Genomic DNA, 13,638 nt, shown 5'->3' on the forward strand with positions numbered 1-13,638 from the left:
AAAGTTTCCCCCTCACATACTTTATTTAATATCAGGCTCATTTTCCAGACGAACATCAGTTCTCATCACCAAACTCTTCCAAACACAACAGCAAAGCTAGTTAAACTATTTCAACAACAAAAAAACACACCCACACACATCTATCTAATGGGTTGTGAAATAACTTTCCTCCCAGGCTCTGACTTCACTCTCTCTTCTTCCCGCCTGACCCTCTGATCCCACGCCTGTGACTCACTGACCAGACAGAAGCCGCTCAGCTTCCCGTCTGTGACCGTGCGCGGATTTCACAACCACGGAGTTCCAGCGGCTCAGCCCTCGGTCAGTGACATGGACGACGTGTGGGTTCACTTATCTGACCGGATTCAGGGAGCTTTCTGTCCAGCTGGAAGGAAACCAGAGAAGACCCAGAACCTGCTCGAGGGATTGTATCCTCCCATCTTGACCTGGGATCAGCTCAGAATCCTTCAGGAGGAGCTGGAAAGGGTTGCTGGGGGAGAGGGATCTATGAAAACACCAAGCTCAACCTGTTACCGCCGCAAATACCAAACCTCAAATAAGCAGAAGACGACATTACATTACATTATTTCCCCCCAACTGTAGCAGCAAGTTATACGTCACAGCAGGGCCGGCCCAAGACTTTATGGGGCCCAGTAGCAACCGATAATTCTCGATAGGATCTCTGTGGGTAGGTATTGAGCTCCCGGCTCATTAACGGCATCCCCAACAACGTTTACCACGTTTATCCACAGGCTGACCATCAGTATTAGGTACAGAGACCGATTCAGGTTCAGACAGAGAGTCAGATTCATGAAATATAGAGTCACGTTCATCTGGAGACATAGAGGCAGGTTCGGCATCAGACAGAGGGACAGATTGAGACACTATGCATCTCTGCCTCCTGAATGGCTTGAATGTAAGGAAGAGTAGGTCCATCTAAACTCACATAATGTTCCCCCTGTCCTTCAGCAACATGTCCAAGAACCGAAAGAGGCAAGCCTTGACAGTAGTAACCACATGGTGATGTGACAGAGGTGGCATCCAAACCAAGAGCTGACACAATAAGGAACTGAACAACACACTGCCCCGTCAAAGCTTCTGTATGGTCACAGAGTTGGATACACGGAGTACTATCAAGGAACCCTAAGAGTGACACATAAATCCAAATGGACTCTTAATTGCTCCTTTAGGCCTCCTGTGGAGGGGGGGGTTTGAGGGTGGAGGAGTATCTATAAGGTCGGATATTTAAGGATCTGTTGCAAGATGCAATATTAAGGCAAGTGTGACACTTTCTCTTCAGAAATTGAAAATAAAATAAAGTGATACCTCAGTTATTACGTTATTGGCTCAGTTATTACATTATCAAAGGATTTTTTAATGCAAGGCCAATAACGTAATAACCAGCCAATAACATAATACGTTATTACGTTATTGGCACAACAACTTTATTACGTTATTGGTTTTGTTACATTTCAATTATTACATTATTGGCTGTTATAACATTAACGGTTGCTACAGGCCCTAAGCTGAGCTCAGAATAGCATGCACTTGATTATTATTGACACAATTGTGTTATTCACACCAAACCACAATTTAAATATCTAAATATATCTAAAGATATGTACATTTCTTTATTATTTTTTTGGGGCCCCCCTGCAGCTGTTCCATTATGCCTTGGGCTAGCGCTGAGTCACAGTGTATGTTACTATTAACACTTACAAAACAAAAATACATGTACAATCACACTGAAATGTACACACAAAAGCATGTTCACAATCTTCCAGTAAGCATTATTATTATTATTATTATTATTATGATTATATGTACGATGCATGTGAGCAGGCATACGCCCCCTTTTTCTCCCCGTCACCACAGCGACCACAGACGTGGTGAAAGTACCGACGACTAACTGAAAACTCCACCAGCACGACGCCATTTTATATCCATGAAACAGGTTATTCAAATTTTGAATTTTTGCGTGTAATAACGTTTAAGTGTGTCATATTTTATAATAAATAACCTGACAATATCAGCCCAACCTTAAAAACCACAAATTAAAAAAAAAAACAACAACATGACCACCGCTGTGCCACTAGGTGGGGTTGTTTGTCCACATTCATGCAAACTGAACAGATGATTTGTTTTGGTACAGTACGGTAGGTCTTTTTTTTGCTTTTCCATTAGGAATAGTACCAAAAATAACCAGGTACGATGTCACGCTACACAGCCTTCGGGCACCGCCCACATCCCGCCTACCAAGTAAAGATACGGTTCTCAGTCCAAACGCAAGCCTGACCCAGGGCTTTACCATTCCAAACTGTACCGTACTTTACCAAACTGATCCATACCATAACGCAAACACAGAATAAAAAGGTATGTTTTCAAAACATGACACAGGACAACGTACCGGAACTGGCTGTTCTCATCTAGCGATAGATGGATGTAGCAGCTATATGGGCGGAGTCTGTGGTAACAGGAGGTACGTGACGACACAGTGACTGTCTGTGTCCTCGTCTGTCGGGGTCACAGTGACGCTCCGACTCTGAGGCGTGTACCCGTCACAGTTGTTCTGTAAACTCGTCAAGTTGTGAAGCTCGGGGTTGAACTCATTGTCGGGAGCCAACGTGGGGTTATACGACGGGTTAGCGAACACGCCTCTGAACAGCGAGGACGGCAAATCGGACTCGGTTGGGACGGCGGACGGCGAGGTGGAGTGGATTTTCAGGGGCTGGTTGTAGTAGCCCTTTGGAGTTTGAGTAAAAACAAACAGTTTCTCATCATCAGTGACGTGATCAGTCACAGGTGGACGTGTTTCACAAAGCAGCTCCGGAACATCCATGACCTCGCCTTGGAGAGACCGATCCACGTAACGAGGATGACAAAGGTTTTCAACCTGAGAGACAGACTCAGAATTAGCTCAAAGATGGTGATCAATAACCAATAATCCACCATAAAATGTGTTATCATTTGCACTCCCTGAAAACTGACTCACCACAGATAAGGTACAACAAGACTACATCCATGTTAGCAGCACAGTGAGGCTGTGCTAATGTAAGCATGCTAATATCTTCACGGTTACAACGCAAATGTACAGGAAAATACAATGGTCTGAAGTCTTAGCATGCTAACATCCTCAGGTACTCTGATGAGCATTAGTATTTTTCAAATATTAGCATGCTAACAACTTAGTTTCAATGCTAGCACTTTTATATCTCGAGAATGTGTTGTCTTACAATATCAGTTCAGTGTTAGCATGCTAACATTCTCATAGTTACAAAGTTTACATGATGATTATGATTAATATATATATCTATCTATCTATATAGATATAGATATAGATATCTATATATAATGTTTAACATATTACTTGGTGTTCAAATGCTAAACTAGCCAATAAAAGCTCTGCAATAAAACTGTTTAGTCAGTTTAGTGGTAAGCGATTGCATCGTATGATATGATGCTAACATTTTGATGGCTATTAAATATTATGTTTCCAATATTAGTTCAAAATAATAGCATGCTAACGTTTTTATATTTCAACAATGTGTGGTTAACAATACTAGTTGTGTTAGCATGCTAACATCAATCACAGTTACAATGCTAAAATGAAATGTTTAAACTAGCTAACACAAAGTACAGCAAAGGCTGATGGGAAATGTCATTAGCTCTGCTGCTAACTGGTCACAAAAAGTGATTAGAATGATCATCATAAGGGACCAGGATGTCAAGTCAATTAATAAACCAGTTTAGTTCTTATGATACTAACATTCTGATGGCCAATCAATATTATAGTTGTATGATAGTATAGTACATTAAGTTGTTATGCTAACAATTTAGAATTAAAAGCAGAAGCACTGCAAATCAACCCAGAAACATTTAAATCCTACGTTTCCTTCAGTACAACTCAGTGGTATCTGTCATAACAAAGTTCAATACCATTGTTCTGACCTTCTGTCAATAATGTAAAACTGAAAAAAATGCTTTGATGTGCCTCTTTAAACCTGAGGATTTACCTGTGACAGCATCCACTTGTCCGTCAACATCGGCTCAGGGATGGGAGGATAGATCTTGCTTTTGATGCTGTTGGTGGTAAAAATATATGACAATGAATCTCAACAAAGCAAATTTGAACATGACCATAAAACACAACAACATATTATGAATATTACACGTACCACTCCCATTGTCTGCAGCAAAGCAGAGTGATGAGGAGCAGGAGCAAAAACACAGAGACCAGGGAAATGACGACTGTTCTGATCAAGTTATCGGCTGTTAGGACGAATAGATCGGTTACAGAGCAGAAACTTAAACTTTTACAAGGCGTGAAAGTGGGAAAACAAACATACTCGGTGAATTCAAGGTGACAGTGAAGGATGTGGTGCCGCACTCTCCCACTGCAGTCAGCGCCTTCACTGTGAACGTGTACGTAGTGATTTCCAGGTCTGTGGCTGTGAGGCTTGTGGCGTCAGGGTTATCTGAGGTCGTTGAAGGTCGTTAAAATAACAGTTTTACAAGACAATCATGTTACAATCTCTGTCTACATAAAAAAGTAAATAAAAAAAGTGCTGCTTTATCCAGTTTAAGAAGGCGTTCCAATTCTGTTGGAAATCTTTGCCTGATTCAGACACTAGGAATGACGTCACACCTAAGTTAAGTGCGTTCACATGTCGTAAAGTCAAAGTTAATTTTAGCAAATTCAAAATCAAGTAAATTTGATTCCCAAATTTTACAATAATTTAAACATAGCAACAGAACACACTATAACTTCAACTTCTCTTCCCTTTTGTTCCTTTCCTCACAAGTATTGATGCCGGTGGTGAGTCAAATTGGCAGAAAATGTGTTTTTGAGTGACATTTTGAAATTTAAATATCAGTACCTGCCATTTGCCATTTGTTTATTTCAGTTCACTTTGTTCAGATTCTTACATTTCGTGTTTGCGTGCATGTCCTGTTTGAGTTCCCCGTGTTTCTGCTCTGTTTTTTTATGCCGCACGACACCCGTCGCATCATTTGTAGCCTCATAGCTTAAAACAAGTGGAGGGTACGATACCTGTGCTCACATTAAAGACTACATTGCTGCTTCTGTTGCTGTTGGACCAGTAGAGAACGTAGCCCTCGATGAACGCAGTCTGCTCACTCACAGCCACTGGAGCCCAGGTCACGTCGACCTTTGACCCCTGCTGTCTCCACCCAAGTGCCGTAAAAAGGCCGCTTGGAATTACTGCCAAAGTAAAAGCACTTTTAGATTTAAGTGAAGAAAAGAAACAAAGATGCAAAGTTCCCTTTTTCTTACCCTGTTCGCGAACGTATCCCTCGCGTCTCTCCAGCAGCTCTGGAGCGCCGTGTGTGCAGGCAAATATGGACAAAGAGTATCTCAGTCCGTCTTTGAAGCTTTCTGACGAAGACAAACCAACAAAAAACCTGTAACAACAAAGCTTTTCATCGATGCACATGATTTACAGTCAGAGAAATAGAACATACTTGAAAGGATATTGGCACTAGTTTCATGACGAGACACTTTGAGCCACTCCACGGTGTCGTTACGCGAGGTCGGACGCCAGTCCACGATGTAGCCGCAGCTCGCAGCCGGACTGGACGACCAGGACAGAGGGAAGCTGCCGTTAACGCCAGTGATCCGAGAAGTGTGGACGCTGGCCAGATCTGAAAATTAATATTCACAGTGTCAGGGATCGTTGGGTTTTTTTTGGCAGAAAAAAAGAAAAACTTCCATCAAACTTTTCGATGCAGATATTTCTGGTGGAGACCAAAACCGAGCTAAAATCTGTTTAATATGTTCATTACACTGGTGTTTCAAATGTAGCTGACTTTACAACTTTATAAGGTTATAATACTATATTCAAGAATAGTCTAATTCAATAATTCCCAAGGTTTGAGCAGCAGCTCCAACACCCCTGGTGGCCTGCGGGTGTATCACAGGCGGTGATAGAACTTAAAAGATTATGTTTTTCATTTCAGTTTTGAAATTTCATTGTAAAATTTAAATTACAATAAACCAAAAGAGAAATCTTATTCTTTTTTTGTTCTTTAAAACGTTTGCCAAAAACAACATTATTTCAAGAGAGGCGCTGTAAAATTGTAATTGAAAAACGAGAATAATACGTGGCAGGCGGTGTACAAAAACACAAGGAGATGACAACAAAGAAATGGAAAATGAGTTCAGTATTTGTTGTAAATCCAAAAATTGCTATTCAAAAATAGCTTTTTAGGACACTAAATTGCTATTTTGTGTGGCTAAAAACATTAGCAGATTATTGTCTAATTCTAAATTGTACTTTTGTGCTCGGCCAGTCATGAAAAACAAAGAAACTTGTTTAAAAACATATTTTTAAAAGGAGTTAGTAGGACACTATTTCAAGTCACACTTGGAAAGTTGACTTCCTCCAGGTTCATACCCGTGTTGACGTTGGGGGTGGTGATGGTCGACGGCGGCGAGTTGCCCATGTCATTTCTTGCTGTAACTGTGATGCGATAGCGGATGCTGCTGGTGTCCACACTGAGAACCACGCTGCGTTTGCTGTGAATCACCGTGGTCGTGTTGCGCTGTTGCTCCGTCGCTGTCGTCTCAGTCCAGGTCACTGTGTAATCTATGATGCGTCCATGACTCTGGTGGTCCAGCAGCTCCTGTGGGAGGGGAACATCACAACATGATGAACCTGGCAGTGGTTATGGTTTGTGCTTTCAAGGTCTTTGGGAATGAATTTTATTCTTGTATTAAATGAATCGTGAATAGTGTCGCAGAGTAAAGCTCCGGTCTGTAGCATAAAAACATGACCCGGCCCCTGATATAAATATAAAAGGCTTGCTCTGGAGTGATGAAAAACAACAACTCATACAATCATGTGATTGTACAAAAAAGGAAATATAAGTATTTATCTTCAATTGACCTAAATTTGACATGCTTTAAATGTTATTTGTTGAATTTACAGCAGCGCTAAAGCAGAGACTTCCGCTCCCTTCTTGTTCTACGTATATAATAAAAAGGGCGGCCATTTTGGAGTTGCCCCTGACGACCAGGGGGAACCGATACATCTTAGTGGTGGAGGATTATTTCACCAAGTTTGTCTCTCTATATGCTCTGCCAAATCAGACTGCTCAGACAGTAGCCCGCTGTTTGTTTGAAGATTATGTTCTGGTACACGGGGTCCCAGAGATGCTGCATGCGGACCAAGGCCGGCAGTTTGAGGCTGAGGTGATCCAAGGTCTCTGTCAGTTTCTCGGTATAAAGAAGACACGCACCACTGCCTATAATCCTAAATCTGATGGCATGGTGGAACGTTATAACAGGACGTTGATTGATCAGCTGGCTAAAATGCTACTCTCTCAGGGGGGTGAGTGGGACAGGTGGCTTTCGCATATAACACCTCTAAACACGCCAGTACACGGTTATCTGCTGCATGGACGTGAGGCCCGGGTTCCAGCTGAGGCTCTGGTGCCCTCTAGTGTCCTGGACACTCAGGGCCCTGGGTCTCTGGCTGAGTATGCGTTGACCATCGTAGAGAAGTTGGAGCCCGCCTTCTGTGTGGCCCGACTTAACTCTGCAGAGGCCCATGAGAGACAGAGACGGTATCATGACGAGGGTAGCTGTCACCGTGCCTATGGAGTGGGTGCACTGGTGTGGCTGAACAACCCCACCGAGAGTCGTACCAAGTTGGCGCCGCACTGGAGAGGCCCTTATCGGGTCGTGCAGGCACTAGCTTCTAATGGCGATGCGACTTTGACATATCGTATCGACAATCACATGGACCCAGCGGAACAGGCTCAGGTGGTTCACCACAACAGGCTGAAGCCGTACACGCTGCCGATGCCTACTCAGGCTGTTCCTTCTACCCCTGCTGCCTTTGGATCCGCCCCTGTTCTGGGTGCTCCCCTGACCCCACTGGTGGCAGATCAGCCTCTGGTTGGGGAGGGGGAGTCTGCATTGTGTGGGGGTTTGGACTTTGAGACCGGACCATCACATAGAGGTCGTGTGGTGCGGCCTCCTCCACGTTTTCAGGACTATGTCCTGTTTTGAGTTCTTTGTATTGTTTTGCTGTGTAGCTGGGCAGGCAGGCGATGTTCATTGAATATGCATATGGTTCAGGTGTTGTTGTTTTTTTGTTGTTTTCCTGTGTCACTGTACAAGCACATGAAGGTACGATGTTTTTTTTTGTTTTGTTTGTTTATTTTCTCTCTTTCTGTTTTTTTTTTGTGTTGTTGCTCGGTTACAATAGCGCACTCATTTAAAGCTCAATGGCACATTTGTACATGGAAAAAATCGGTTTCTAATTGCTGATAAATCCCCTAATCACAGTATTTATTTGTCATTTACTAAATGACGCTTTGTTTAAAAACTTACTTTCCAGATAACGACAATGTGGTTTTGCTTCATCTGCATCCAAACATCAAGAGCATCTGGAACTGAAACAGAAACACGACATAAACACTAGAGTTCAGATGAATCAATATTTAAATCATTTCAAACATGCGTGCGTTCAATGAATTGGGAAGTTTCTGAAGTTCAGAGTTTGCGACGTCCACGGAGGTAAATCCTCAGGTAGTTTCTAAACGGACGTCTTACGTCGTCTGTCTTTCTTGGTTACACTGGCGTTTGCAGTGCTAGCACACTAGCTGGTGCTGCCGTTGCCTAGCAGCAATGTTCTCACGGCTTTACCGTTTCCACGCCGAGGGATGTCACGTGTGAAAACTTCCTATGTCATAAAACAAAAAGAGTTGGCAAAGTCTCATTCGAGGGTTGACAACAACAACCTCATTCCGTTGACGTCGGAAACTCTGAACTGTGCGCTGCCCTCTAGTGGATGTACTGATAACACCGTTAGATCTTTTGTATGTAAATGCAGTTAAAACAAGGCTAAAAACACCGACCATCAGCCTCTGTGTGGAACGCGGACGCTGAGCTCCAGTCGCCCCATTTCCAGGAATGCTGCGTCGTCCTACATTGTACCGTGACGTTATATTTCCAGTTTGGTATCAGCTCAGTCACAACTGCAGAGTTCAGACCAACACCAGAGGCTTCACTCTGGAGACGCCACAGGGATGAGAGGACGTCAGAGGAGGAGGAGTTTAACAAAAACCAGCCGCGAACATCACACGCACTCACCACGACACTGGTTCCGTCGTGACTAACTTTGACTCGACACGTCACGTTCAGTTTCCTGTACCGCTGAACCGTCCACCTCCACTTCAGGGTCACCTTTCTGCGCGTCACGGCTGAAGCGGTCACGTCCTCCGGTGCGAACATGCGAACTGAAACCGAGACAAAAACAGAGTCATGTGAGTGTGAACAGCAGGGGGCGCCGCAGACTCAGTGTCAAGGGTTTAACATGTAAAATTTAGTGACACCCAGTGGTGAAGCAGTAAACTGCAGTCCACTGAAGATAAGGTGGGATAAGTTCATTCAAATGAAGAAGGAAAAAAAAAGAATAAGATGACGAAATAAGCTAAGACAAGTTTAATGAATTCAAGATAAGTGAAAATACATTTTATAAGTAAAGGAGTAAAATTAATTTGATATGGGTTTAATTAAGCCCAGTAAAATTAAGTTAAAATAACACAGCTAAATAAATTCCGCACAATTAAGTCAATGTCACTGGAGTTAAATTAAAGTGAAATTCTGCTAATATGAGTTGAGACAAGTAGAGTAAAATTAAGTTGAAATAAGATACCACTGGATAAGTTCAGGAAAATTCTGTTAGGATGAGTTTAAATAAGCAAGATTAAATTAAGTTACGTCAAATAGATAAGGGGCCACACGGTGGTGTAGTGGTTAGCACTCTCGCCTTGCAGCGAGAAGACCCGGGTTTCTGCATGGAGTTTGCATGTTCTCCCCGTGTGTGCGTGGGTTCTCTCCGGGTTCTCCGGCTTCCTCCCACAGTCCAAAAACATGCAATTTGGGGATTAGGTGAATTGGACACTCTAAATTGACCGTAGGAGTGAGTGTGAGAGTGAATGGTTGTTTGTCTCTAGTTGTGTGTGGCCCTGCGATGGACTGGCGAACTGTCCAGGGTGTACCCCGCCTATCGCCCGATGTAGCTGAGATTGGCACAGCACCCCCCGCGACCCTCTGGTGGAGGATAAAGCGGTTAGATGATGACTGACTGACTGACAAATAGATAAGTTCAGAAACGGCAGGTACAATAAAGTCAATATAAGTTAAATAAAGTAAAGTTACATTCAATTTATATCAGTTAGGAAAAAGGAAAACAAAATAAAGTTAACAAAAGATAGTACTAGATAAGTTAAGAAATAGTGAATACAATTAAGTCATTACAAGTTAAGACAAAAGAAAAATTCAGTTAATATAAGTTAAAGAAAAGTTACATAAAATAAAGTTAACATAAGACAGGATGAGATATGTTAAGAATAGATAGTAGAACTAAGTTTATATAAGTTAAGACAGTGTTACACGTGTTTACAAGAAAGGTTAAGATCATCTAAATGAAGTTAAAGTGAATTTGTTTTAAAGTTGTTGTTGTTTGAACAGAATTGTGTTCAGTGAACTGAACTTAAAACGTCTCCTCTATCAAACATCAGTGTAGCAGAGATGAAGGCTGACCTCTGTGCGTCAGGTCTGCTGTCTCCGTCAGCTCCACCTTCCCCAGAACATTCTCTGCCGTTAACGTCCAGTTTCTCACACCAGCGACGACCTTGACGTGAACCTTCTGAGAACATTGGCCTCGAGACGCAGACACTGACACTGCTGCTGTACATGAACTAGAGGACACAACACACAGGAAATAAACTTTACAGTTTGACTAATTTACATCACTCAGAAAACACACGGAAAGTTTACCCTCCAAGCAGACGATAAGTCGTGGGTTCTCTGGACAAGTGTGTGCTTCGTCCGACTTTCCAGTGACACTCCACTGATTCCAGATCTCTGGTTTCGCACTGAAGAGTCTTGTCATCAGGCGGATCTGAGCATCAAGACAAACACACTTTTTCATTTCCAGACTATAAAACGTGAGCTCATTGACTTAAAATGATCAAGAGGCTAATACTAGGGCACTTTGACCTTGAGCTCTGACCTTTGACCTCCCAAATCTACACAGTAAATGTGCGAGTCCAGGTGAACGTTTGGACAAAACTTGCAAGACGTTTATACCCACAAACACCAAAGTCTTATTTCCTTTGGAGGTTTTCGTGGCATAATGAGGTAACTGACTTATCACAAACTTAACAAAAGACTAATGTAATAAAAATCTACATCAGCTCACGTAAACAACGCTTTATCTCACTGTTAAGACTTAAGACTTTTCCATCAGTAAACTGAAATGTGTGCCGCCTTGTAAGCCGCTCACTCTCCCACACCAAAGTCCATAGAGTAAATCAACAATTTCAAATCCCCAACGCACATGAGTCGCTGAACCACCGCTGCCTCTCTCAGGTAAGGTCATGGCAGTCGTTTAGTAGCTTCGGTGTTTAAAATCCATCCTTGAGATGAACCTCCGCGACACAAACAGACCAAACAAGGCAACAGTAGACCAGCAGCTCCTGTGTCCACACAATCTTAAATTGATGATTTTCTCCATGGACTTTGGTATGGGAGAGAAAAACTTTTTTATATCTTTTTTTTTTTTTATTTTATCTCATGATTGTTTTGTTACAAAAAAATACAAATGTGATACAACAGTGCCCTCTGGCTGTCACAGTGACTCACAGCCGACGAAAGCCGAGGCTCCGCCTTGCATCTGAACTTCCTGGTTTCTGCTTTTACAAATGATGTCCGTGGAGCTTATATCTGACGGCCGCTCCAGGTGAACGGTCAGGGCAAAGGTCGACTCATTGATCCTGACGGCGTCCACGTTGGTGGTGCTATTCTGCCCGTTCACGTACATCTGGTCAAACATCTGTCCTGGTGGCAGAACGCAGTAGAAGGTGGCGCTGCTGCCCACCTGAAACGTTTGGTCACGTGGAAAAACCATCAGCCCTTTGGAGAAAAAACATCTCAATCAGTGAATCTGACTGATGAGAAAGTGAGATCTGAGATCGTGGATACTCGGTCAGTTCACATGTGTTATTTTGTGACTCTGACTTTTGAAATCATTTGTTCAGATTCACAAACTGGCACAAACCGACCAAATAAGGCGACAGTACGAGCAGCAGCTCCTGAGTCCATGAGAGCTTAAATCCTCCATTTTACACAAAAGAGTACACAAGAGTACACAAAACACAAACTTCACTTTTCTGTTGAAAAAATCTCTCTTTCACAACTTAACATATTCAAAAACATTCTTGCGATATCATAGACTAAAGGACTAGTGTCAAAAAAATGTGACATCTAATTTTTGTGCCTGAAGAGCGCAACGAAAGGAAGAACCCTACGCTCACGGTTCTCATCCCCTTGGTTGACAATCAAAATCAAGGACTGTTGAAGGACTTTCCAGGACCAATTTCCTCATAATTCAAGGACTGAATGTGACACAGTGTAAGGCGTCCACTTTTGTGGTCTGCTTCTGGACAAGTGATTGTCCTCGGGATGTTGGACAAAGTCAGTCTTTGAAATTCTCGTTGGCGAGACAGGGCTTGGTTAACTTTACTCGCTCGTTGTTCTGCGTGGAATCTCACGTAGAGTCCACGACACCGCTAGTAATTATCTCGTGACGTTTGTCCTGCGTCGGCCTCGTCTACGTAGATCAAGCAATGCAGGGCATGAAACAGTAGGTGGCGTCGTAACATCTTCTTAAATATCAACTTAACTTCTTTCATGCAAAGGACTTGTGAGACCCGTGGGAACCCTGGGTGACGTTCCTCTGACTTTCCGACCTCCGACTACAGTTTAAAGAAACCCTAAATGACAGCGAGCCTCCATATGTCAGGCTGCAGGTGGCGCTCAGAGCACACTGAGCCTGAAATAACCTGTTGACACAGGTCAGTGAAGGCAACACTCACCATGTTCCCCTCCCTGCGTTCTCCTCCCACAGAACAACAATGCCAATAAAACCCATGTGACCACGACCGTCCTCCTGCTCCTCGTCACAGACTCGACTCCACAAACTCGACTCTTAAGTGGAAACATCTTTCACTGTTTGTCCACAGAGCGTGCGTTCATATTGGTAAGTGAAAATGACGATGATAGAGATGTTTCCAGGAGGAGAGACTTCGACTTTGTGCAGCTCTCACTCTGTCAGAGCAGTGTCAAGTTACAAAAACTGATCACACCCTTCCACAGAAGTCAATCTGGGAGTTGTGAAATCCATGTGGAGTCGAGGCAGGAAATGAGGCTTCCTGGTTACCGTGAGTCAGAGTGGGCAGACCTCGCTTGTTTTCATATTTTCTTTTTTCCAGTGTAAGCTTCTTTTCTGACGGGAAAAAAAACGCCTCTTTCCTTATTTTAAATCGCAGCTTCAAACAGAACCAGGAATGAGTCTCTTCTCCAGGAAAAGTTCACCAAATTAACTTTTACTCAAGATTTTTTTCCATGAATCCATTTCCATTTTTAAGCTTTTGTTTAATTAAATAATTATAATGAATTACTTTTGTTTACATTTTTAAATGAGGTTAAACATATTTTATGTTTTTAGCCACCTTTATAATTTTTTGAGCAGCATATCTCAAAAATTAAAACACTGATTTTAATGAGATTTTCTGGGGATGTAGTTTATGACGCAGCAAAGAAAGTGT

At 42.7% G+C, this 13,638-nt stretch overlaps 1 protein-coding gene across 2 annotated transcripts; it reads right to left on the minus strand.

The window, feature by feature from the left end:
- Window positions 1-13,276, minus strand: LOC122787038 (leukemia inhibitory factor receptor-like). 2 transcript variants are annotated; one of them, XM_044053583.1, is made up of 16 exons: window positions 12,907-13,276; window positions 11,675-11,944; window positions 10,808-10,931; window positions 10,571-10,728; window positions 9,116-9,261; window positions 8,881-9,034; window positions 8,354-8,415; window positions 6,411-6,639; window positions 5,479-5,658; window positions 5,291-5,392; window positions 5,048-5,218; window positions 4,344-4,472; window positions 4,173-4,266; window positions 4,011-4,077; window positions 2,405-2,890; window positions 1-502 (listed from the first exon to the last, which is right to left on the minus strand). In XM_044053583.1, the coding sequence occupies exons 1-15, from the start codon at window positions 13,031-13,033 to the stop codon at window positions 2,447-2,449; spliced, it is 2,457 nt and encodes an 818-aa protein (XP_043909518.1). In that variant the 5' UTR covers window positions 13,034-13,276; the 3' UTR covers window positions 1-502; window positions 2,405-2,446. The 2 variants fall into 2 exon arrangements, with proteins under 2 accessions (XP_043909518.1, XP_043909517.1); XM_044053582.1 differs by lacking the exon at window positions 1-502 and having other exon boundaries at window positions 1,610-2,890.
- Between the last annotated feature and the right edge of the window lie 362 nt (window positions 13,277-13,638).

The sequence above is a fragment of the Solea senegalensis genome, linkage group LG21 (genome assembly GCF_019176455.1).
Source record: "Solea senegalensis isolate Sse05_10M linkage group LG21, IFAPA_SoseM_1, whole genome shotgun sequence".
In the NCBI taxonomy this organism is placed as follows: Eukaryota; Metazoa; Chordata; class Actinopteri; order Pleuronectiformes; family Soleidae; genus Solea; species Solea senegalensis.

Bases quoted from the DNA above. Each gene is read 5' to 3' on its own strand.
- LOC122787038 (XM_044053583.1), bottom strand. From the start codon at position 13,033: ATGTTTCCACTTAAGAGTCGAGTTTGTGGAGTCGAGTCTGTGACGAGG. The intron at 10,729-10,807 runs GTAAACTTTCCG...TGTGTCCTCTAG, and splicing joins ACTTATCGTCTGCTTGGAGG to TTCATGTACAGCAGCAGTGT. The intron at 9,035-9,115 runs GTGAGTGCGTGT...TGGCGTCTCCAG, and splicing joins ACGACGGAACCAGTGTCGTG to AGTGAAGCCTCTGGTGTTGG.